At 56.4% G+C, this 25,048-nt stretch overlaps 1 protein-coding gene across 2 annotated transcripts in view; it reads right to left on the reverse strand.

Annotated features, from left to right (window-relative positions):
* The window catches only part of PRKCZ (protein kinase C zeta), a 98,884-nt gene that overhangs the window by 64,378 nt on the left and 9,458 nt on the right, over positions 1–25,048 (reverse strand). The window contains exon 1 of one of the 2 annotated variants that reach the window (XM_019461123.2): positions 15,324–15,439. The exons of the other annotated variant lie outside the window; for it this stretch is intronic. Coding sequence (XP_019316668.1) covers positions 15,324–15,333 — 10 coding nt within the window. The 5' untranslated portion in view covers positions 15,334–15,439. Of the gene's footprint in view, positions 1–15,323; positions 15,440–25,048 lie in introns of those variants that run through there. 2 annotated transcript variants of the gene reach the window in all.

The raw sequence follows: 25,048 nt of genomic DNA on the forward strand, positions 1-25,048 counted from the left end.
AGAGCCTGCTTGGGATTCTCTACCCCCCCTGCCCCCGACTCACACTTTCTCTCTCTCTCAAATAAATAAACTTTAAAAATAAAATAAAATTGGGGCGCCTGGGTGGCTCAGTCGGTTAAGCGTCTGACTTCGGCTCAGGTCATGATCTCACGGTCCGTGAGTTTGAGCCCCGTGTCGGGCTCTGTGCTGACAGCTCGGAGCCTGGAGCCTGCTTCCGATTCTGTGTCTCCCTCTCTCTCTGACCCTCCCCCATTCATGCTCTGTCTCTCTCTGTCTCAAAAGTAAATAAACATTTAAAAAAATTAAAAAAATAAAATAAAATAAAATGTCCAAATCGTGTTACACTTGGCAGGTTTTGAAAGTGGTATTCACTAAGTGTATTCAATAATATCTCAGATCATCATACCAAGAAAAATGAGGTTCTGCAAATTGTACAGAAAGTTAAATTAATATGGTTAAAATATTTGTATGGAAAAAAGTCCAAAAACAAGCTAAATGTTAAAAGCAAAAATGACAGCCCCTCCCACAGCCAGGTCACTGGCGTCATGGATGGACTCTGTCTCAGACCCTTCCCCTGATGCTAGGAGGCAAAGGCCGTCACTCTGGTCACACCAGGTCCCACCAACAGAACCACAGACACGGGGACAGGGACGCGCAATGCGATGAACACTCAGAGCTTCGTTTCTCCATGTGAAGAGCCCCCCCCCCCCCATGGCCCCGAGAAGCACTTTGGGTCGCATCCTTTCTGCCAACGCACCCACTCGCGGTCACCACTGTCCCTCCGGAGACAGTCCCTGCTGGGGGGAGATACTGTGACGGCTCCCAGACAGCTGAGCTGTACACGTGACCCCAGGCTATTCAGGGCTCCCGCAGCCTGACCCAGAGAGGGGAGGTGACATTCCACGCAGGCCGCAGGCAGTGCCGACGACGCAGCCTCCCCATCCCCCACCAGTCCCGGGATGTGGGGACCGTTGGGAACCCCCTCGACGGGAGCAGGGGGAGTTGAGTCATGAGATCCATTGCTGTACTGAGGAACAGCTTCACTGAAATTTGTTTCGTAAACGCCCATGGGGGCCACAAGGGTGGGGTGAGCTTTCGTGTAGGGAGAGGCCTTTGAGCAGAGACTGGGGAGGGAAGGATGGTGTGGAAGGGGGATGGGGAGAAGGGGATGGGGGAGGGACGGGTAGAGAGGGGAAGAGGGAAGGGGGAGGGGGAAGGGGGAGGGTTGGAGGAAAGGATGAGGGAGGAGGGAAGGAGGGGAATGGGGAAGGGGGAGGGGTGGAGAGGATGAGGGAGGGGAGAGGAGAGGGGGTGGGGGATGGGGAGGGGTGGAGAGAAGGATGGGGGAGGGGAAGAGGGGAGGGGAGAGGGGGAGGGGTGGAGTGAAGGATGGGAGGGAGGAGAGGGGAGGGGAGAGGGGGAGGGGTGGAGTGAAGGATGGGAGGGAGGAAAGGGGAGGGGAGAGGGGGAGGGGTGGAGAGAAGGATGGGAGGGAGGAGAGGGGAGGGGAGAGGGGGAGGGGTGGAAGCACACAGGGAGACAGCACAGGGACCGGGGGAGGCAGACAGACCCTGAGGACGGCTGTCCAGGCGGAGGGAAGCGGAGCCTGGGCCGGGTAGATGAAGAAACAGAAGAGTGACCTTCCCTGGTCACCCAGGGCGAGGTGGCAGAACCTGGATGGCATCTACAGCGAAGCGCCCCCCACCCCCTCCCGGGGTGGGCAGAGAGAGCAGCTGTTCAGAGCCAGCCCTGCTCCGGCCTGAACAAAGGATGCCCTCACACCAAGCGTCCAGGCGGCCGACACGTGCCAGTCACCAGGCAGCCCGCCCCTCACGCCTGTCCCCGGGCCCCACCTCGAGGCGGGACGGGGCTCCGCGCCCCGCGCCCGAGCTGAGCCGGCCGGCCACCCACAGGACTCTGTCCCCCCTCACACGACGGAAGAAAGCCCCTTTAGCTTCTTCCGGTCACGGTGCATCCCTCTGACCACATAATGACACGCCGCTCGGATATCTTGTTTTACTCCTGGGGAGACACAACATGAAAACCTTCCGCACAATGGGTAAGGCCCAAATGGGTCCTGCAGAAACGAGGGCGCCATCGACACCCCCGCGAGGGGACGCCTCCCCAGAGGCACCTTGGCCGTGAGGGCCACCCGGCAGCTCGGGACGCCGTCCACAGGTGCCGGCGGTCGGCTGGTCGGCTCCGTCCGCCCCGGGACAAAGCCGCCTCCGCCCCGCCCGCCAGGGCTCCTGCGTGCTGGGGCCCAGGAGAAAGCGCTCTAGGTCTGTCGCACACACAGCCAACGCCTGTGAACCACACACTGAAATGGCTAAGCCATGCCTGCGAGAATGACCAAATTCCAGAGCTCTCACACCAAAACCTGGGACCATGAGGAGCAGAAGCGTCACTGCCAGTGGGAACGCGACACGCTGCAGCCACTCTGGGGACCGGTTTGGCGGTTTCATGGAAAGTTGGACGTGGGCGCCTGGGTGGCTCAGTCGGTGAAGCGTCTGACTTCAGCTCAGGTCACGATCTCACAGTCGGTGAGTTCGAGCCCCACGTCGGGCTCTGTGCTGACGGCTCAGAGCCTGGAGCTGCTTCGGATTCTGTGTCTCCCCCTCTCTCTGCCCCTCCCCCACTCATGCTCGCTCGAGCACGCTCGCTCTCTCTCTTTCTCAAAAATACAGAAACATCAACAAAGCTGAACATACTCTTTCCATGCGATCCAGCGGTCACACTCCTCAGGATTTACCCAAAGGAACTGAACGCTTCCGTCCACATAGAACCCGGCACACGGAGGCCTCAGCAGCTTCGCTGATGACGGCCCAAACTTGGAACCAACCACAACGTCTTTCAGCAGGTGATGGATAAATTAACTGCGGCACACTCGGACAATGGGTGTTATTCAGCGCCAACAACAAATGAGCTCTCAAGCCATGAAAACACAGAGGGGCCTTGAATGCATGTCACTAAGTGAAAGGAGCCAATCTGAAGGCTACACTCTGTAGGATTCCAACTACGTGACGTTCTGGAAAAGGCAAAACCATGGAGACGGTAAAGAGATCAGTGGTGGCCAGGGATTGGGGGAGGGAGGGGTGAGCAGGTGGAGAACTTACAGGGCAGCGAAGTCCCTGTAAGATACCACGATGGTGGACACATGCCCTCACACTGTGTAAACCCTCACATCGTACGACGCCGAGAGCAGCCCCAACGTTAACCGTGGACGGTGATGTAACAGGTCCCTACAGGCTCATGGACGGTCGCGGAGGCTCAGACAGTGGGGCAGGCTGTGCGTGTGTGGGTGCTGGAGACATACGGGTACGATTGCTCTGCGAACCGAAATAGCTCTAAAACAATAAAAGCTTCATCAAAAGAATAATTTAAAAAAGATTAAGTGAGGGGCGCCTGGGTGGCTCAGCCGGTTAAGCGACTGACTCTTGATCTTGGCTTCGGTCTGGACCTCAGGGTTGTTAAGTTCAAGCTCCGCTTTGGGCTCCATGCTGGGCATGGAGCCTACTTAACAACAAACAAGCAAGTAAATAAATAATAAGTGAGTAATAAAAAAGGTTAAGTGGTAAATTTTATATCAGGTGAGTTTTTAAAACCATAATTACCAGGGAAGACGCGTGAGGGGGAGGGTGGCTGGATGCGGGCATCGCGCTGTCTGCCAAGACGCTTTGCATGGCCAACGATCACCACCCACCTGCCTCCTGGTTTCGAAGCACCAGCAGTTATTCTGAAGAAAAAGGACAGCGAATGATGACGGCGAATGACGGCGAATGACGGCGAGCGGCGTGACCTAGAACGCGGGAGCGGCACCGCCCATGGTGGCCGTCCTCAGCAGGGTGACACCAAATCGGGCCCAACACCTCACACACCTCCAGGGCTTTACAACGTGGGTGCAGAGAACGTAAAATTCACACGATGGGTGCCTCCAACGAGGGCTCTGATGACAACATAATGGGGCAAGCTCACCCCAAAGAGCAGTGAGACCGGACCCCCACAAGGGGACCCAGAGCACTCTGAAGCCCGACCCACCTCAGATGAAAGCAATGGGCTGAGATTCTCCCCAAATTTCAAAACAATCCTCAACATTTATGCGGCATAACCAGTAATAATTAGGAGGCTGGAAAAAGAAAGGATTTTGTAAGTGGCCAAGAAGTAAAATTCTGTCAACCAAAGGACAGGGGCATGGAGGTAACGGTCACTGAGGCTTCCCTATAGAAAATATCGGAAAGCTGCCGTGAGAAGGCCGAGTGTTGACCCTTCGAAAATACTGACGAACAAGAAGTCTAGAATCGTGCCCAGCGGGTGTTTACTGCACAGTGTAACTTGCGTTGTTTTTCTGGATTTGGGGGTACTTGTGGCGATCGTCGGTATTTAATTCATCATTTACTTTGATCTCTGTTCTCCTTCTAAAGACACAAACATGATCCTATTACTAAAAAGGTGGGCGCGGGTCAGACATTAACAAGGGCATACACACACGGAGACCCTTCGCAGGAGAACACGCACTCACGCTCCCGTGTTCACGAAGAGACACACGGGAGTGATGGAACCGCCTAAAGGAGACTGAGTAACCTTTTCATGCAGTTTTTATTTCTGGATCAGGTTAATGGTTTATACAACCCACACGTATGCCAAACGAGGATGGCAGAAATGCCCTAAAACTACGCGACCAGGAAAAACATAAACCCAGGCGACGGCCAGGCTGACACCAGCTCTGGGACAACCCCTGAAAACGTGTGCCCCGGGCGGGCACACAAAATGCAGGGAACAGAGGCACAGAAGCCCCGCCCCGCGTGCGGAGGCCTCGGCTCTGGCCACCAGATCTGGACCCCTCGTGTCTGCCTATGTGGGCTGCACGGCGGGGGGTGGGGGGAGGCAGGGCTGGGGCTGGGGGCTGCGTGGGGTCCGGGGCTTCCTGAGGAACACCGCCCCGGGCTGGCCTGCAGAATGAGTGGGGGTCCCGGAAGCAACTGGGCCAGGAAGCAGCAAAATGCTCAAAAACTCGGAAACGTCAGAGCCCGCGGAGCCCGCCGACCCTGCGCTCGATGTGGGAGGCTTTGAGCCTGAGTATCGATCACAGCACAAGGGAGTTTCATACACTCGAGTGTTAGGAAACCCTCCAGTCCGTGTGGGTCCTGCACATGTTTTTGTAACCAGGCTGGGGAGGAGGCGCTCTCCCCGCAGCATGATGCCAGCCAGCGCGGGGGAAGGGTCCCCGGCATCCCAGCACCTGAGTCTGGCAAAGCCACCAGTCGATGCCGAAACCGTCTGCGAGGCCCTCGTGCTCGAATGGAAACCACCAGCGCATCGGCCGGGAGCATCTGCAGATACTAAAGTGTTTTCAAAAAAGTACAATGAACAAAAACCTGGTTTGGCCAAGACTGGGGGTTTCGGCCCCTGCCGCCGGCCGGCCGCAGGACCACAGGGATGGCCGCCCCTCGGAGCCCGGTTCTGAAGGTCTGCGGACACATCTGGCAAAATGCCACCATAAAGGCGCCCCAGGTGTTGGCTAAGAACCCCCAGGGGCCGTGGGAACACAGGCCAACTCCACGTCCTCATCTTCACCTCAAATATGCAAAAAAAAAAAAAAAAAAATCAAAAATATCATCAATGACGTTTTCGTTAGAAAAACACCATCCGGGGCACCTGGGTGGCGCAGTCAGTTAAGCGTCCGACTTCAGCCAGGTCACGATCTCGCGGTCCGTGAGTTCGAGCCCCGCGTCAGGCTCTGGGCTGATGGCTCGGAGCCTGGAGCCTGTTTCAGATTCTGTGTCTCCCTCTCTCTCTGCCCCTCCCCCGTCCATGCTCTGTCTCTCTCTGTCCCCAAAATAAATAAAAAAACGTTGAAAAAAAAATTTAAAAAAAAAAAAAAAAAGAAAAACACCATCCAAGGAAGTACAATTTAAGGGCCGGCTGGCAGGACCCACAGGCACGGCGACGCGGACCTGCCTCTCCCTCAGGACCTTCCTGCCACTCCCACGACTCCGCCCTCCTGCCACGCTGCAGTGCCCACCTGAGCTGGTTCAGACAGCCCGGGGGCACCTCTGTGCACTCACCTGGCTCCCTCATCGCTGGCCCAGCCCCACCTAGACTCACAGGGCAGGGTGGGGAGAGCCCACAGCAGGCTCAGGCCGGTCACCGTGGGGTGCAAGCCCCACAGCTGTGAAAGGCCCCGCCTCCAGTGCCTGGCCCCACATCTGACCTCCACTTGGTGACGCGGTGCAGCCATACAGGCCCAACTCTGAGTGGCCTGCGTGGCGGGGCACCCAGAGGTAGTGGACCCCGAATGTCCTCAGCACAGACAGCAGGGCTGCAGACCAGCCAGCCACATGTGTTCTACCATGGCGGGGGTGGGGGGGGTGTGGGGGGGGACAGGGGTAGCTGGCTAAGCCCGGTGAGGCCCGGGGACAGACCCCAGGGTGCCGGGAGCCCCTGCTGGAGAGCCCTGGGTACAAGCTATCCCCACAGTTAGACCGTCTCTGCCTCCTTCAATCTCTCAGCGGGGTGGAGGGGTTCCCCGAGCCTCTCTGGGAGAGCCGCACAGCTCAGGGACAAAGCACGCTTGGGTCACGAACACCCTAAAATCAAGACAGACCGAAGGATTTTAACCTAAGATTCGGTTTCCGAGTCCGCGTGGCAACTGACCTGTAAGAAACAACCACTTTGTGCACGTGTATCTGAAAAGACTATTAAAACCCTCCAAATTGTTTGATATGCTAACTTTCCCCCTGCGTTTCAGCGACGGGCTGACCTCGAAGCAGATGGGCGTATCCAGCCGGCTGCCCCACGCCCGACGGCGCCCGACATCACCGAGGTTGGCAGTGGAGTGGCCACCCTCACCCTCAAGGTTTTGTTTTGTTTTTTTGGACAGGAGTCATTAGAATTAAATTTAAATTTTGTCATTAACATTCCTTATGTTAACATGTAACAGGCTTAAAACGCTTGAATGAATTACTATTTCCCTTTTTAAGTTTCAAATGCAGTCAATGCTAGATGAAGACCACACATCCAAAAGGTCTCAGATCCTCAGGTTTTCGTGAGTGTGAGGAGGGTGCTGCGGCTGCTGACCAGGGCGGCAGGTGGGCCAACGGGGCCGGGGGCTGGAATTGGAAAGGAGGGGTCCACGCGGCCCCTCCCTCGAGACAGCGCGTTCTCCCTAAGTCCTGTCCCTCCAGGGTCCCAGGGCAGGGTCCAGTCCAAGAGCCAGACGCTTCCAGAGAGTGAGGTGGGACAGAAGCATGCAGAACTGGTGTCACTATCTCCATGTCACTTCATCGGCAGCCCTATTAAGATAGAAGGAGGGGGCGCCTGGGGGGCTCAGTCAGCTGAGCATCTGACTTCAGCTCAGGTCATGATCTCACGGTTCGTGGGTTCGAGCCCCGCGTTGGGCTCTGTGCTGACAGCTCGGAGCCTGGAGCCTGCTTCTGATTCTGTCTCCCCCTCTGTCTCTGCCCCTCCCCTGCTCACGCTCTTTCTCTGTCTCTCAAAGGTAAATAAACATTAAAAAAAAAATTAAAAAGAAAAAAGACATGAGGAGAAGAGTAGAGCGGAGGGGATGTGAGAGGCCGGCAGGCACAGCGTGCTGTCCCTCCAATGCGGCCTCCAGGGTGCACTGCCCCAGAGGCTGTTGTCACCAGGCTCACCATCACATGTTATGGGCCCTGTGCTGAAGGGGGACAGCCCAGGGCCAATCGGAAAGGTGTCCTTTTCAGAGCTGCGGCGACCAGCCCACCAGGACCTGGTCACCTGTCACCTCCCCGACCTCCTTCTCGACGGGGGAAGCCCCTCTCCAGGGACACCTGCAGGGCTGTGCCCAGTTCTCAGGAGCCAATCGTGCCTTCAGCGAAGTCCTGGTGGTAGCTTGGAATCCGTCCAGGTGGGAGTGTCTACACCCGACCAACAGGGAAAGAGACAAACCAGGTCGGCCCTGTCCTTTCCCCAGAGAGCGGGCGGCTGAACGTTCCCAGCACACCACTGCTTCTATCACAGGATCAACTAATCTCAGACCCACAAAATGATCAGCCGTAGTCTCCATACCAATTCATGTTCCTTCCTGGCTAAGGTAAGCGAAGCGTTACCGGATCTGCAGACGGTGAGACGGATGCTTGAAAGATGCACGTTACCAAGTCTGCCCTGAATGGCCGCTCGGGGAGCCCCCCAAGCCCCCGCCGCGCACGTTTCCGCCTCACGACAGGCACAGCACCGGAGTGGAGACAAGGCGCCCAGGACGGGTGGGGCAGGTGGGAGCACCTTCCCCGGTGCAACGACGCAGTGTCCAGCTGGGGACTTCAGTTGGAACCACGACAACCTTGATCAAGCCTGTTTTAATGTCACCGTGGAACAAAATCACGCGATGGAAGAGAAGTGAGCAGGCTTACCAAGCAGAGGAGTCCCCATCGAAGCTTGGCTGCTCTGTCCAGGACTGAGCTACCGTGAAGGCTGATCAGGGCACCGCCTTGGTCTCCTGAGACTAAGCAAAAAGTGCCATGTGTCCCCGAGAAGCTCCAGAGGTAAAGGGACGTGAGGGAGAGCCTGTGTCCGGGGCGGGCGACTGGGCAGTGTGTCTGGGCCTGTGGGTCCGGACCCGGCGCCTCCTCCGTCCTGGCTGGAAGGGGGCGCAGAGATCCCCCTCCTTGCCTGCCCCCTGGGGGCCGCAGGAGCACCCTCAGGCCCTCATCGCTCCCCGGGGCCAACTCGCAGCAATGAGAACAGTGCCAGCTGTGACACCCGCACCTGTGAGCCCACACTGACCGAGACAGACGTTGGTGTAGAAATAAACAGAGCCAAGAGTCAACCCTCGGTGCGGAACCCAGGTAATTCATACAGACGTCCCTCAGAGAGGGGGTGTGCCTCCCTGCCCTCAGGTGTGGACTGTGCAGTGACATCCTTCCCAAGAGGGAGCGGGGTCGGCGGCAGACACAGCCCAGCGACAGGCCGTGTTGGGAGTGGGGAGCGGTGATTCGATGAGAGAACGCTCCACCTCTGGGGTTTCCTCCCCAAAAGCCACACCCTGGTCCAACCACGAGAAAAAAACATCCGAGGAACACAAATCAAGAGACGCTGTGACCAGCAAAACGCCTGACCAGCAACCCTCAAAACCGCCGCGGTCATCCAGAACAAGCAAAGTCTGAGAAACTGTCACAGCTCAGAGGAGCCCACGGAGACGTGGGAACTAAGTGCCCGTCATGTGGGGTCAGAAAGAGGATATGGAGGAAAATGAAGAAAATCTGGATAACGCGTGGACCTTAGCTAACGGTAACCTATTGAAATTGGTTAGTTCCCCGCAACATACACACCAACGCAGGCATCAGTAGTGGGGGGACTGTGGTAGTCTGTGCTATCTTCCGAGTTCTCTGAAAATCCACAAGTGCTGTAAAAAATAAAGTCCATTCGCACACACACACACGCACCCCCGTGTGGCCGAAACACCTGGGTGTCCACCCAGCTGCACCTTCTCAAATCCACTCAGGGACAGGGGTGTGAGAGTCACCACCAGCCGACAAAGGGAAATGAGTCACAGCCGCTCCTGGAAGGCCCTGGCCTCGTCCTGGTCCCGCGGTGATTCAGGGCCCTCGGGACGTGCTGATGATGCACAGCATCCACGCACGCCCACGTCCGTCGTGAAGACGTCTCTGACCCCAGTCCTCCTGCATAATTTAGCCTCAGGAAGGTATAATCTAGATGGTGTCCAGGTAAACACAGCAGCAGGGACACATTTACTCACATTCCCTCCCAAGACCAAAGCCAGAGGGAGGAAAACACCAATAAAAAGAGCAGCAAAGGAGGGAGCAGCCCTAGGTGGGGACCTGGAAAGCAGAAGGCCCGGCAGTCAGCAGGGGACCGGGCAGAACGGGACACCAAAAAGCCCGGGAGTCCAAAGCTCCACGTGCCAGGGAGTGGGGTGCCCACGGCGCAGGCTCCCAACCTCTAAAGGGGAGGCCCCGTCCTCACCCGGCGCAGCGGGCGGACCGTGGGCTCAGCCCGGGGGATGGCGGCGTCCCCTCACCCAGGTGGGGCACCCGGGCCCCTGCCCAGGCAGGGTGCCCCCCTGGCCACCATACTCTGGCCTCCCCCAGCTCTGCAGTGCCCCCCGTGTCAACACAGGCAGACAACGAAAGGTCACCCAGGGGCTGCGGAAACCTTCCCAGGCCAAAACGAAGGGAGGAAAAGAACTTTGGCGGAAACAGAGCCGTGTCGGGAGCCAAATGAAACACCGGACGAGACTTCACCGCTCACTCAACTGCACAACTGTCATTCCTGTCTGTCACCACTCCGAGCTCACACCGCGCTGCCCTGACTCCCCCAGTCTTCGCGGCGATGGGGAGTCACGCCCAGGGTCTGGACCGCAGGGTGGACAGGGCTGTGACCTCGGTCATGTGGCTGGCAAGGGGCAGAGTGGGCACTTGCACTGCAGCAAAGAGCATAAACTCGGGCCCAGCCGTGGGGCACAAGTCTCAGTTCCGTGTGGCTGTGATTTGGGAAAATCGCTTGACCTCTCTCTGCCTCAGGTGCCGTTGTCACAGGATGGACACAACAGTGTATCCTTCACTGGGCCATCGTGAGGGTGACTCCAGCTCATACGTGGGAGCCTTGAACCAGCACAGTGCTCGAGAACGTGCACAGTTACATCATGGGGGCCCTTGCCATAATTAATAACCTCAAACAAATGATGTGATCTCCCACCTCTGAAACAAGAGAAAGTTACTATTTTAAAAAGGAACTTTCGAGGGCACCTGGGTAACTCAGTTGAGCATCTGACTCCTGATTTCAGCTTGAGATATTGAGTCCTGTGTCAAGCTCCGCGCCTGTTATTAAAAAAACAACAACAACAGAAAAAAAGAAAGAAAGAAACTTTCAGGACACAAAAAAGAGCTCTTGGAAATTAAAAACTAAGGACAAGACAACAAACTTAAAGATGGTTAAGACATGAAAAATGGAAGATATCTCCTAGAAAATAAAACTTCTCCTAGAAGTGGAAAATAGACAAGAAAATTAGAGGATCAGTCTAAGAGTGCCAATGAATGACCCACGGTAGCTCCAGGAAAAGATGATAGCATGAGAGGAAATCATCAACGAAATAAATAAAGCCTCCCATGCCTGAATGTCTTCAGTTTCCATACGGGAACTTCCCAGCACAAGAGACAAAAAAGGCCACATCAAGACACATCATAATGAAACCTGAAAACACTGAAGACAAAGAGAACACTTTGGGGAGCTAAAAAAAGACACTTTCAGGAGAAAAGAAAACACACACACACACACACACACACACACACACACACACACACAAAAGTCAAAATGGCTCTTGACTTCTCAATTGGACTGGAAGCTAGAAGATGCTGGTGCAAGCCCTTCAAAGCTCTTGGAGGGGTGCCTGGGGGCTCAGTCGGTTAAGCATCTGACTTCAGCTCAGGTCATGATCTCACATTCCTTGAGTTTGAGCCCCGCATCGGACTCTGTGCTGACAGCTTGGAGCCTGGAGCCTGCTTCAGATTCTGGGTCTCACTCTCTCTCTGCCCCTCCCCCGCTTGCGCTCTGTCTCTCAAAAATGAACAAACATTAAAAAAGCTCTGAGAAAGGGGCACCTGGGTGGCTCAGTCAGTAAGTTGTCTGACTCTTAATTTTGGCTCAGGTCATGATCTCAGGGTTCGTGAGATCGACCCCCCTGTCAGGTTCCACCCTGAGAGTGTGGGGCCTGCTTGGGATACTCCCTCTCCCTCTCTCTCTGTCCCTGCCCTGTTTGCTCTTGCTCTCGCTCAAAATAAATAGACAAAAAAAATTAAAATGCTTGGGGAAAACGGTTTCCAATATGGGATTCTATACCTAGCTCAACTATCATGAAAAGTACGGTTAGCGCAAAAGCACTTGTAAACCAGATCTCAAAACATCTACTTCCAGGCTGCCCTTTCTCAGAAAGTCTGTGAAGGATGTCTGAACCAGAGATTGAGCCAAGAGAGGGGATGGTGGAGCCAGGGACGGAGGAAGCAGGCAGAGAAGAGGGGCAAGGGGTTACCCAGGATGATGGCAGAAGAGGCCCCAAGACAGACTGTGCCAAGGCCCTGGAGGCACCAGGAGGGATATGGTGCAGACATCAAGGGGGTGGGAGCTACCCTGCTGGAAAAATTACATGCAAATTTGAGATAAGACTTCTAGAAAACTCCATGAAAAAAAGGCAATTATTATTTCCAAGAAAAACTAAAAGTTGTACTAAAAAAATGTAATTCTAGTGGCTCATGACTATCTTTGCAATCTGTCATAATGTGAACACTCAGTGATTAAACAATAAATGGTGATCTAACACTATTTTGGGGGCAGAAGAAGGGAGAACTCACCTATTCCAGAGACAGAGGGGAACAGGTAATGTCCCAAACAGAACAGTCTAGAAACAGCAGCATAAACGTGTTATTTAGAAATCTGGAAATAAATGCCAAGAACCCGCTCAGATTGAAAGCGAGCTCCTCCAGGAGGTAGAAGGGGCAGAGATACCTGTTCTGGCCTTTTAAACCACAAAGGACTATTCAACACCTTAAGACAGAAATATATCAAACTCAAAATCAAATCCAAAATATGAGAATAACATACAATACAAATTTATACACAAGCCTTTAGCGGTAACGGCATGGTTCCCTCACCAAGATAAGGCACGTCCAACCTATGCCCGACATGACTTTGTTCAGTTCCTTCCACAATCCCAGCTCACAAATGGGTAAACAGAGGCAGGGCACCAGGGCGCCATCAGGGGCCAAGTGAACAGGCAGCCCTGGTGGGCGCCGACCACCCACCCGCTCTCCACCTGGGGCCCTTCACCCCGGCGACGCTCCATATTGCTACAAATCAAATCATTTTAAATTTCCCAGAAGAGAAGTCAAAAAAGCAAACTGAACACACACACACACACACACACACACACACACACACACACACACACATTCAAACCACCAAACTGAACAATAAAACATAAACTCAGGGTCCCCTCCACCCACCGACATTGTGGATACTGTCTCTCGTTCACCCAGCGAACGCGCAGGCAGCAGCGTGGGGCTGGGTCAGCAGGCGTCTCTGTCCGACTGCACGCAGAGCGCCTTTGAAAGATTCCTTAGCTGTCAGCTAGGCATTCCTGCCTCTCCTGGTTCTGAACCTTGCTCAGGGGAAGTGGCAGAGCTGCCGGGTCACAGTCCGGCTGCCTGGGGTGGGGACAAATCGGCCGGGTCATCCTGGAGGCCTCAAAGACACAGAAGGAGACACGGAGACCAGTCGTAGATGAAGTGCCCTACTCTACCTATTTAGGATAATCCTAAAAATAAGCTGCCACTCCAAATACACCTGTGGGGGTTTTGCGGCGCTGTCTTCCGTGCTGTAACTTTATTACCAAAAACAATCCCAATGCTGGATGAGAAATTGGTTCAGAAGGCTTACTTTGCTTTTCTGTCCCTCCCATAAAGCAACACACACTTACAGAGTGGGCTCCCTGGGCCTAGAGCTGGGGCCCCACAGGAGCACAAAAGGCCCATCCAACTCTTAGGGGGCAGTGGTTGTGGGGACAGTGGCCCTAAGTGCCACTCACTCTGCAAGAGCAAGGGAAACGGCACAAGCAAAGGCCCTGTGGCAGCAGGGATTAATTAAGCAAGACCAGCCAGACCCACCCAGACCCTGGCCCCTAAACTCCTCTTTGCCACCAGCAAGGAAGGGGGAGGCACAAAAAGTAAACTTTCTCGGGATGCCTGGGTGGCTCAGTCAGTTAAGTGTCTGACTTCGGCTCAGGTCACGATCTCACGGTTCATGGGTTCGAGCCCCACGTCGGCACGTCAGGTCCTGCGCTGACAGCTCAGAGCCTGGAGCTGCTTCGGATGCTGTGTCTCCCTCTCTCTCTGCCCCTCCCCCACTCACACTCTATCTCTCTCCATCTCTCAAAAAATGAATAAACATTCAAAAAATTAAAAAAAAAAAACAACTTTGTTCATTGGATATAAACACCAAAGACACGTCAAACCTGGAACAGAGGTTTATCCTCAGTAGGACTGGGCTGGCTCCCCCTCTCCCCAGAAAAGCGTGCCCCTGAAACAGCTCCCAGTCCTGGGAAAGGAAAACCCTTTGGCCTGGTCTTTGGACCCTGAGGAGTCTGGAGCCTGACCGCAGGCACCCGCCGCCCTGAGCTCCAACCCGGTGGCTCGACCCACAGGGGCTCACTCTGTAACATCTGGGTGGTCAGACGAGATGTGGCCTTTGCCACTACACAAACAGCAGAGGGGACAAGGCAGGAATACGGACGGCTTCGGGGACAGGGGGTGTCCACTGGAACTACGGACAAGCCCACGTCTGCACCACGGTGACACCCGACAGGAGGGGCTGAGGGCGGCATCCACCGGGCGGAGGGAACCGTCCAGGGCTCTCGGCTGCTCTGGGTGACCGACTGGTGTCCAGGCGGCCCACAGCCGATGTCTGGAAGGTCAGCAGGACCACACTCCCCGCAGAGTTGGGCAAACGGCACACACAACTCCTTCCGTGACTGTCAGCGGCTCTGAACTTCGTGATGGCACCTTGTCGGCGGCTGACGCGCCAAGACAGGAGGCATACGAGACCCCACGCGGATTTGACCAGGACAGACACAGGTGAAACACAGCCCAGCCCCCTCTGACGACAGCAACACACACTGGGGTCTTTTGGGGGGTTCGCCTCCCCAACCTGTCCCTGCTCTTTGGCTCTGACCAAACCCTGCTGAGGCCCCGGAAGCCACCTGCTCAGGCCCAGCTCCGGGTCCCCCCGCAATGGGTCAGCACCGTGAGGGTTCACATCGGCCGCACACTAGCAGCACGTGACCACACGGAAGGAAAGAGGCCAAGATGTCCCAGACATCCCAAGAAACTATGACACAGCTAATTTCTCCTCATTGGCAAGCACACACGTGAGCCGACACCCCTGCTCCCTCTCCTCTCCCACGCACCCATCAGCACACCCTGAATTTCCTAATTCAAGGACCAAAACTAACGAGTTACCCCTGTGACCCGGGCTGGCAGCACAGAGACGATCCCTCCTGCTCCTGGGGGAGGGGTGGGCTTGCTCACAGGCCTCCCCATCACCCCGGCACCGTCCACACGAGGGGCCATCCCATCCGCCCCCGGCAGCCCGTCCCCCCAGGCTGTCAGCTCCCCGCCAGCCCCAGGGAGGGGGGGTTGCCTGCTGTGGTTGTTTTCTGGGTTTTGTTGTTGTTGTTGTTGTTTTTTACAAAAACACCTTGCAAAATGGACGTCAGAAATCACCCCCGTTCCCACATCCCCACCAGCAACCGAGCGGCCCCTAGGCGCATCTGGGTCTACCTCCGACCATCTCAGCACGGAAAACCGGACGCTGGCCCCACACTCATCGCCGACACCCGAGGACCCCGCTGGAGCGAGCCGGGCACGTCAACACCGGCCGAGCCGCCCAGACTCCGACACGACGCTGTCGTCAACGCGAACACGGGGCCGGGGCCGGCAGGGGCACGCACAGCGGGAGCAGCCCTGCGGGGCTCGGTGCGGGGAGGCAGGTGCTGGCCGCGGCCGGGGGCGGCGGCCCCGCGGAGCCCTCGCCCCGCAGCGATGCGGAGGGAGCAGCCGGCGGCGCTCACGCACGGTCACGGCGGACTGGAGTCGCCCGGACGAGCCCCCCCGCCGCAGCCACGCTCCCCGCGGCCAGAGCCCCCCGAGGACCGCGAGGCCGTTCATTTCCCGGGGCCGCCCGGCCGCGCTGACAGGCCGCGCTTCGCTTCCCGGGGATACGTTTCCTTCCGGCACCCCCCGCGTCGGCAGCTCCTCCCGGGCCTGTTTTGCCGAAAACCTGTCAGCTCGGAAACAGGAGCCTCCGGCCGCCCGGCCGCCGCATCCCTGCCCCCGGCGCCAGTGGCTGGAACATCTGTGCGGCGCCCAGGCTGCGGGCCAGGCCGCCGGCCGGGACCCAGCCGCCGGGCAGCATCGCCGCCTCGCACGGGGCCTGCAGCCCCGGACAGAAAGGCACAAGCGATGTGCATTACTCACCGGGCTTTCTTCCCCCCCCCTGCTCGGCACAGGGTTCTTTATGCTCTACGGAGCGGTGGGCGTGAAGGGAGGCATCTTCCTAACCCTCCCTGCGCCGGCGCTGCCCTCCGCTCCCCTCGGGCCCACCGCGGGCAGGGTGCGCTCAACGGCGAGGAGCAGGTATTTAAAGGCAGGCTGGCCGGCCCGTCCCCCGCCTCTCACATCCCTGCCTCCTCGTGTCTCCAGGCCGGGTGGTACCCGGCTCCCCTGGGAAGCTGGGGCCGGCAGCTGAGGCACCAACTAAAACACGGCCTGGATACCGAGGAGCTGACGTCACATGAAAACAAGCATCTCTGCATTAGGACGGTCCTGAAAGAGGACGCGGGGCAGCGGCCACAAGGAGGGCAGCTCGGCCTCAGAGCCTGTGGAGTGCAGTGTCCGTGGGGACAGGGCCCAGGCGGCTGTGCCGCCCCCCCCCCCCCCAGGTCAGGCCCCCGGGCAGGGTGCGGGAAAGCAGGGGCCGCTTGAGTGCGAGTGCCCCCCCCCCCAACCGCCCCGCCGGGTCCAGAGACTCAGAACGCGTCCCGAGGCCTGGGTGCCGTGGCCCCAGAAGGGAAGGGGGACAGAAGCCACGGTCCCGGCCATCGTGGCTACAGGGGAGCCCACCCCCAATTCCCTCCAATTCCCAAAAACCCCAGGAAAAAGACACTCTCAGCCTAGGCCGGGGAGCTCGTCCGGCCTGCCTGGAGTCACCGGACTTGCAATGACCCTCCATGGCCGGGATCCACGCCGGGGGCTGGGGGCTCAGGGGGGACCTCTTCCCTACCGAGCACCAAAACACACCCTGCCCGGGACCTGCACACGCCTGGTTCGAACACCCCCACCCACCACTTACAAGCAGGCGCCGGGGCTCCCACATCTGTGCTCGCTCCTGCACACGAACAGGCTCAGGGCCAAAGCTCTGGGTTCAAATTCCAGCCCCGTCAGTCGCTCACAGTGGGGCCTGAAGTCACTTGGGGGCTCCAATCACCCTGCCGCTGAGTGGCCACGGGAAGGCATTTCACACACCGCGAGCCGTGAAGGTAACACTGAGGCTCCCCCCCCCCCCCCCCCCCCCGAGGCCCAGGGCTCCACCACAGGGAGCGAGGGCTGGGGGACACAGGCTCGGGGCCCCAAGCATCAAGTTAAGGATGGCTTGTAATTTCTCAAGAGCGTGGAATTTACACAAAACACGCATTTGAGAAATTTCAGCCCCTGCGGCTCATCTGTCTAAGGCAGCTGAGGCGCTGGGGCACAGACCGCTTGATTACTACCTGGCCTTTCCAGAAAGTGTGCAGACCCCTGGCTGAGACTACAAAGTCGTAAAGTAACCGAACCACCACGTCTACACAGGGCTCAGCGGGAAACTCCAACGTAGCCCAAGTCCACCGCAAGCAAAGCCTTGAGCTTTAGGGCACAGCCCCTGTCCTCCAGCCAAGCGCACATTCAATCCGGACCAGAACATCCAGTTTTGAAGATCTCAGAAAAGCCAGGCTCAACTGGCCGGCTGCTAATTCTATCTATCGGAAGCCCGAAGCCCGTACTAGCTGGATGACTAGCTTTGAGTTTGTTGCAAGTAATTTGAGACAAAGGTGAATGAAACACCATTTTTCCGGAAACAATAGACACACCTATAAATAGCAGGGAATGGGCATATTCCAGAGGGACTCCCAGAGAACCTGCCCTCCGGCACCTGGAAGATGCGTCCGAGGGCTTCAGCCCCCAAGTCCCTGCTCCACCGACTGGTCCAACCTAGAGCCCCTCACCCCTGGGCTCTTCCCTCCTCCCGGTGCCGCCGACAACCCTCCTGCAGGGCCCGATCGCACCCACAACCGCCCGCAGGGCCCTAATACACCTGACCAGCTGGGCGGGCTCGGGGTGGGGGCAAGCCGGCCTCACCGCAGACTCAGCTCGTTCCTGGAGCCCCCACGCAGCCCCGCGAGGTGGCCACTAGTACAGACCCCTTTACAGGGAAAGGAAGCCCAGGGAGGCACGCCCACCTGCCTGAAGCCACACAGCAGGCTCACCTCGGAGCTGAGGTTTGGACCAGCAGCGCTGTGACCACCCGCGTGTAACAACCACCACCTTCTCCGGTCTCCCGAACACACTTCTCACACCACAGACTCTACACCCGGCTTCCAGCCGGTGTGGCCGTGTGGGTCACGCCCAGCCAAGTCCCCCTCCCTGAGTAACCCTGCCTCCAGGCAGCCGTCCAGCCTCAGGGAAGCTTCTAGCCAGACAGTGCCCTGGGCCATGGGCGGGGCAGGCAGGAGCCAGAAAGCAGGGCCAGGGGAGTGAGGCTGGGCCTGGCCCGGGGGTCCTGCCACGGCCCAGCAAGAGGTTCTGCCACCCCCTTCCCTTCCCGTCACCACAGCTCTTCCCCACCAGCCCCAACCCAGCCCCTATTTTGGGGCCGCTGCTCCTCTGAGCCTCCGGACAGATGTGTCCAGGTGAGCCCAGCGTCCCCCCACACAGGTCAGCAACATTTGTCAGCCTGTGTCAGGACACCCGCCTTTAACATCTCAGTCTCAGGCTGTGGAAACCTTCCTTCCCGGGAGTGGAAGTGGAAATGGCCTGGGGCCGGGCCTGTTACCACCCGCCCCACAGCAGCTGGTAGGAGGAGGACTTCAAAAGCTCCCAAACGCCTGGGGCTCCCGACAGGTGAGGAAGCCTGTCCCCTGTCCCCTGTCCCGGCCCACAGGGCAGCAGACAAAGGGCAGATAAAGGCAAGCTCACATCATCGTCCTGGCCAACCCCAGACCCACAGGGTCACGCTGGGAGGTGGGTCTGACCTCTCGGGGTCCTGACCCAGATACGACCTCCCTTCAACCACAGAGGCCTTGCCCCGGGGGCCAGGCTCAGGCCCAGAAGCCACTTCGGCTGCCCCTGCCCAAGAAGGGAGCGTGTCTACAGGGCCCAGTCCAGCTCTAAGTCAGGCGAGGCTCCTCCTCCTCCAGGAAGCCCCCTTGGGACATCACAGAGGCCCCGGCCGGGAGCCTCTCTCACTGTCAGGACGGGCCCCTCTCGTTGACCGCATTGAAGTCCACCACCTGGGCCTCAGTCCTCTACGGACATGCTGAATAAGCACTTACTGAGCACATACAGTCCCATCGCTCCGTTGTTTTACACACAGAGGCGGAGTCACAGACACTCGGGGGAGGAGCTGGAGGGAAGACGCAGCGCCCACCACCAGGAGCCAAGAGTCCGAAGGCGCCCTCTTGGAGCCCCCTGCTCAGACTTCAGCCCTCGGACCCAGGCAGGGCAACGCTGTTCTGCGCTGGTGGCCCTTGGCTGCAGCAGCCCTGGGGCTGGGGAGTCAGAGAGGGGCGGCCCCTCCCAGGAAGGGACCTTGGACCCCGCCCACCGTCCAGCCCACGCAGCCTCCGCTGTCTCGCCCTCGCCCCCTTCACCCGGTGACACCCCCGGTTAAGAGCACCGCTCTGCTGTTTGTCACAGTGACCATCTGCTTCCAGGGAGCCATGGCCCAGGCGTGTGTGATGCATTAGTAACGTCCCCCCCACTCCCAAGTGAGACAGTTGCTGCATCTTGCGGGTAAAAAAGCCCAGGTTCCCTGAGCCCCAGGTACAAACCAGAGCCAGGTGTGCTGCATCTCGGGCCCAAGAGCTGGGGCCCCTTGAGACGCATGCACGTTCCAGACGGATCAAAGACCTAAACGCAAAAAACAAAAGTCTGCCCTTTGGGGTAGCCAGAAAGGAAAATATTAACAGATTTGAACATGCAAAACTCACAACAATAACATTTCTGCGTGACCGGAGGTACAAAAAGGCACGAGACAGAGGAGCGGCTTGGGCGACGACGTCTGCCTTGCACACCAGTGGCGGGAAGAGCCGCCCGGGTGAGAACCGGCGGGCGTGGCTGTGAACGGAGCTGCGCACGGGGAGTGAGGCCCAGCCACTCGCGAGGCCACAGAGCCCCTCTGTGCAGCCGCCACCTTCCTCTCGGCCTCGGGTGGCCTGGAACGGCAGGTGGGCGTCCCACACTGTTTCTGGGCCTCAACAAACTGCTAGGGCCGCCCCAGGCCTGCCTCACTGCGGGTCCCCTCAGGGCCACGGGTGGCCTGCTCACCTCTCCCACAGAGCCCTGGCCCCCCAAACTGCCAGGATTCTTAATTCCTTATTGTGCCACAGGCCTCGTCCCAGAAAGCCCCGGAAACGTGCTGCCACTTGGTGGGAGGGACCCTCCTGGGTCTCTCGGCTCCTGCGGGGCCCTCGTTGCTGAGGGCAGGGAGCCTGGCCTCGCAGCCGAACCCCCAGAGCACATTCACCCCATCACTTGCACCCGACAGGCAACCTCAGGCTACTGAGGTCAGCTCACACGGGACCCGGGGCTGGACTGAAGTCAGGCCGCCTCTAAAGGGGGGACGCTCAGGGGACCCTGCTGACAGTTCACCCCGATGATGCCTCAGCAGGTACAAACTGTACGGTGTGGCCAAAACCAAGCTACCCGTTCGGGACTTTCGAAGCCTGGAGCCCGCGGGAGAATGTTCACAGCAGGGCTCTCCAGAAAGAGCAGCCGGGGAAACAGCCAAGTGCCCACCAGCACGCGAACGGATAAACACATTGCGGGAGATCCAGACAGAAGGTAATAAGGACACAGAGGTCTCCACACAACAACCCAAGGCGACCTCACAGACCCGCACAACGCTCCGCTCAACAGCCACACCCACGTTCTCAGGCGTCCGCGGGACATCCTCCGGGACACCACAGGTGAGGCCGCGAGTCTCAATGGATTTCAAAAGATAAACGTCACACAAAGCGTCTTCTCCGACCACAGCAGGACGGAGTCGGAAGCAAATCACAGAAGGAAAACTGGAAAAGTCGCCCCTGTCCACCAATGAGACAGCGGATGGATCAAAAGAGAAATCACAAGGGAAATAAAACAAACTTAGAGACAGATGAAACCAGAGGCGCAGGGCGCGGGGGGCCCTGCCGCTGTGGAGCCAACACCGGAAACCAAGGACGGTCGCCCACCAGCCAGCTAAATTCTCGACTTACGGAACTGGAAGAAGAAGAAGAAGATGGAACTGACCCGAAGCTAGCAGGAAGAAGGAAATAACAAGGATTAGAGCAGAGATCAACAAAACGGAAAATACAGAAACAATAGAAAAAAAAAATCAATGAAAACAAGAGTTGGTTCTTTGAAAAGATCAACAGAATTGACAAACTTTTGGGGCTCCTGGGTGGCTCGGTCGGTTGAGCGTCCGACTTTGGCTCAGGTCACAATCTCGCAGTTCGTGGGTTCCAGCCCCGCGTCAGGCTCTGTGCTGACAGCTCAGAGCCTGGAGCCTGCTTTGGATTCTGTGTCTCCCTCTCTCTCTGCCTCTCCCCACTCATACTCTGTCTTCTGTCTCTCAAAAATAAATAAGAAACATTTAAAAAAAAAAAGGATTTCTCAAGGGGCGCCTGGGTGGCTCAGTCGGTTAAGCGTCCAACTTTGCCTCAGGTCAAGATCTCACGGCTCATGAGTTCAAGCCCCGCATCAGACTCTGTGCTGACAGCTCAGAGCCTGGAGCCTGCTTCAGATTCTCTCTCTCTCGCTCTCGCTCTGCCCCTCCCCCACTCATTCTCTCTCTCTCTCTCTCTCTCTCTCTCTCTCTCCCTCTCCCTCTCTCGAGAATAAACATTGAAATAATTAAAAAATAAAATAAAATAAAACATGGCTTCTATAAATAAATAAATAAAATTTTAAAAAGGATTTCTCTTTAAAATAAACATTAAAAAAAAAGAAATAGGAAATATAAACAGACCTACAATCAGTAAAGAGATTGAATCAATAATCAAAGATCTCCCGACAAAGAAGGCCCTGGCCCAGACAGCTTCACTGGTGAATTCTACAGAACATTTAAAGAACTAACATCCATCCTTCTCAAACTTCTCCAAAACGCTGAAGAGGAGGGAAATCTGTGAACTCATTCTAGGAGGCCGCCGTGACCCGACACCAAGCCAGGGAGAGACACTACGGGAAGAGAAAACTACAGCCCAGTATTCTTCTGATCACTGACGCGAAAGGAAACAGAACTCAGCACCACAGCGCGTGACCAAGTGGGATTTGCCCCAGAACGCAGCAATGGCTCCAAAGGGGAACGACCAATCAGTGCGATACACAGGAAGAGAATGGAGGGAAAAGCCACACGACCACACGGTCGGCTCCACTGACAAAGAAAGGGCATTTCATGAAGAGAAAAATCCTTTCGTGGTCAAAATACTCAACAAACAAGGGAGAGAACAATATGGCAGATGGGGAGGCGGAGAGAAGGAGATCAGGGGAGCTGCTGGCTGAGACACGGCTGTCGATGGTGGGTGTGGGGACACTGGGGACTGGGAAGGTGTCAGGAACCATGTAAGGAAGTTCCTGGAGCACTCCGGACCCTTCACACACCCTGACTTCCAGCCGAGCACCAAATCTCTCCAGTCTTTGTCAGATTCACGGAAAGTTCTAGTCACTGGAGGCGGTGGCTTAGGATGGGAGCTCCTGAAAAGCCCGGCGTTGCCCGGTTTTAGGCAGATTCACGTTGTAGACATGCACACTGTAGATGTTTCCAATCTAAAGAGGCAGTTTTTATTTGGGCCTAGAGATGCCAGAAGCCCTCAGGTGAAGCTGCTGAATTTCTGCACGTTAGAGTTCCCAGCTCTATGGAACGTAGTTCCATATCCTCTTGACAAAAGTGACTTCTTTTATTTACTTATCTTTTTAAGTTTAGTTATTTTTGAGAGAGACAGAGACAGCATGAGCTGGGTAGGGGCAGAGAGAGAGAGAGAGAGAGAGAGAGAAAGAGAGAGAGAGAGAGAGAGGGAGAGAGAGAGAGAGAGGGAGAGAGAGAGAGAGAGAGAGAGAGAGAGAGAGAGAGAGAGAGAGAATCCCAAGCAGGATCCATGCCGCCAGCACAGAGCCCACACGGGGCACGAACTCACGAACCCGTGACATCATGACCTGAGCTGAAACCAAGACGCTTAACCGCTTAACCGACTGAGCCACCCAGGCCCCCAAGTGACTTCGCTTTTAAAACAACAACAACAAAACCCTCGGCAAACGAGGAACGGAAGGCACCACGCGTGTCTTCTCCCCCTAGCGCCAAGCAGTGAACTCAATTCTGACGCTCTCTACCTGGTCAGCCCCAGGTCCCACAGGTGAAGGGTTCGGCCTACGAGACGGCCGCCTCCCCACTTCAGAGGCCAGTCACCAATCCAGGCTGTCACCTGCGTGCTGTTGACCGAATGGCGACAGATGACGCAGTCCCTCAACCCCTCCCAGGTGGGATTAATTTGCTGGAGTGACTGGATTAACTCGGCAACAGCCGGACGGAAGAGATCCACGGGGCAAGGTGTGGGGGAAGGGCGTGGGGCTTCCACACTCTCTAGACAAGCCCCTGTCCCCACATCTCCATGTGTCACCGCCAGACACCGCCCCCACCCACCCTCCTCACGGGGTTTTAAGGAGGCAGGATTGATTCAACCTCCAGCCCTTCTCTCCTCCCGAGAGGTCAGGGGGTAAGACTGTAAACCGCTCTAGTCACTAGGCCTTTCTGGTCACCGCCCCATCCTGAGGCTATCTAGAGGCCCCACCCTAAACCCCCTCATTAGCATAAATTCTAATGTGTTCGAAAGGTACTCTTAAAGAATGACACTCCCATGACAAAGAATGACAAAGACACTCGCCTTGCTCAGGAGATTCCGAGGGACTTAGGAGCTCGGCCAGAAATTGGGGACAAAGACCATATACAAGTGTCATTATGGCAACAAAGGGACGTGGTAAAAGCCATATATGAACATCCCCCGCAAGCATCTCCCCGAGTGCTCAAAGACTGAAAGCATTTCCTCCAAGATCAGGAACAAGACAAGGATGCCTGCTCCCCTCTTCCACACACTAGAAGTTCTAACAGGAGCAGTCAGGCAAGAAAAAAGAATGAATAAAAGCACATCCATTGGAAAGGGAAGAGGAAAATGATCTCTTCACAGATGACACAGAAAACACTAATGATTCCACAAAAAAGTTGTCGGCACTAGGACACAAATTCAGCAAAATAGCAGGATGCAAAGCCGACACCAGAATCGGCTGCATTTTTATACACAAGCAACAAGCAACCCAAAAAAAGAAATTCAGAAAACAGTTCCATCTCACAATAGCATTAAGAATAAAGTACTTACTAAACCCACGAAGGAGGTCAAAGACTTGCACGCTGAAAACTACAACATCGTGCTCAAAGTAAAGACAATAAAAGTAAACATCCCGCGTGTCCGGGCTGGAAGGCTTCATGTTGTCGTCGCGTTAATACCACCCAAACCGACCAAAGATTCCATGCAACCCCTAGCAAGATCCCAATGACACGTTCTTGCAGAAACAGAAATACTCATCCTAAAAATCATCTCCAGGGACCCAGAACGGCCAAACCGTCTTGCAAAGGAACAAAGCCGGAGCCCTCACACTCCCCGATTTCAAAACTTACTACAGTAACCAAAACAGCGTGATGTTGGCATAAAAACAGGCTTTCGAAGTCCAAGAGAACAGACAGTCCAGAAGCCAACCCTCCCACGCTGGTCAGGTGACTCTCGAGAAGGGCCATTCAATGGGGAGAGGTTGGTCTTTTCAACAAACAGGCACTGGGAACACTGGACGTCCTCATGCCAAAGAATGAAGCTGGACCCCTACACCTCACGCCATATACGAAAATTAACCCCAAATGCGTCAGAGACCTCAATGTAACGCCTGAAATTATAAAACTCTTAGAAGAAAACGTAGGATAAAACTTGACCACATTGTAGTCGACAGTTTCTTGGATGGGATACCAAAAGCAGAGGCAAAAACAACAAAAACGGACAGACTGGACTTCATGAAAGGTTAACAGTTTTGTGCATCAAGAGACACGATCCAGAGCGGAAAGACGACCCACAGAGTGGGAGAAAGTATGTGCAAACCATACAGCTGATGAAGGATTAAAACCCAGAACGTAAAAGGACTCCCCAAACCCAGCAGCAAAAACATTAACAACCGCA

Source organism: Panthera pardus, unplaced genomic scaffold, assembly GCF_024362965.1.
Source record: "Panthera pardus isolate Hobbes unplaced genomic scaffold, ASM2436296v1 HiC_scaffold_11, whole genome shotgun sequence".
In the NCBI taxonomy this organism is placed as follows: domain Eukaryota; kingdom Metazoa; phylum Chordata; class Mammalia; order Carnivora; family Felidae; genus Panthera; species Panthera pardus.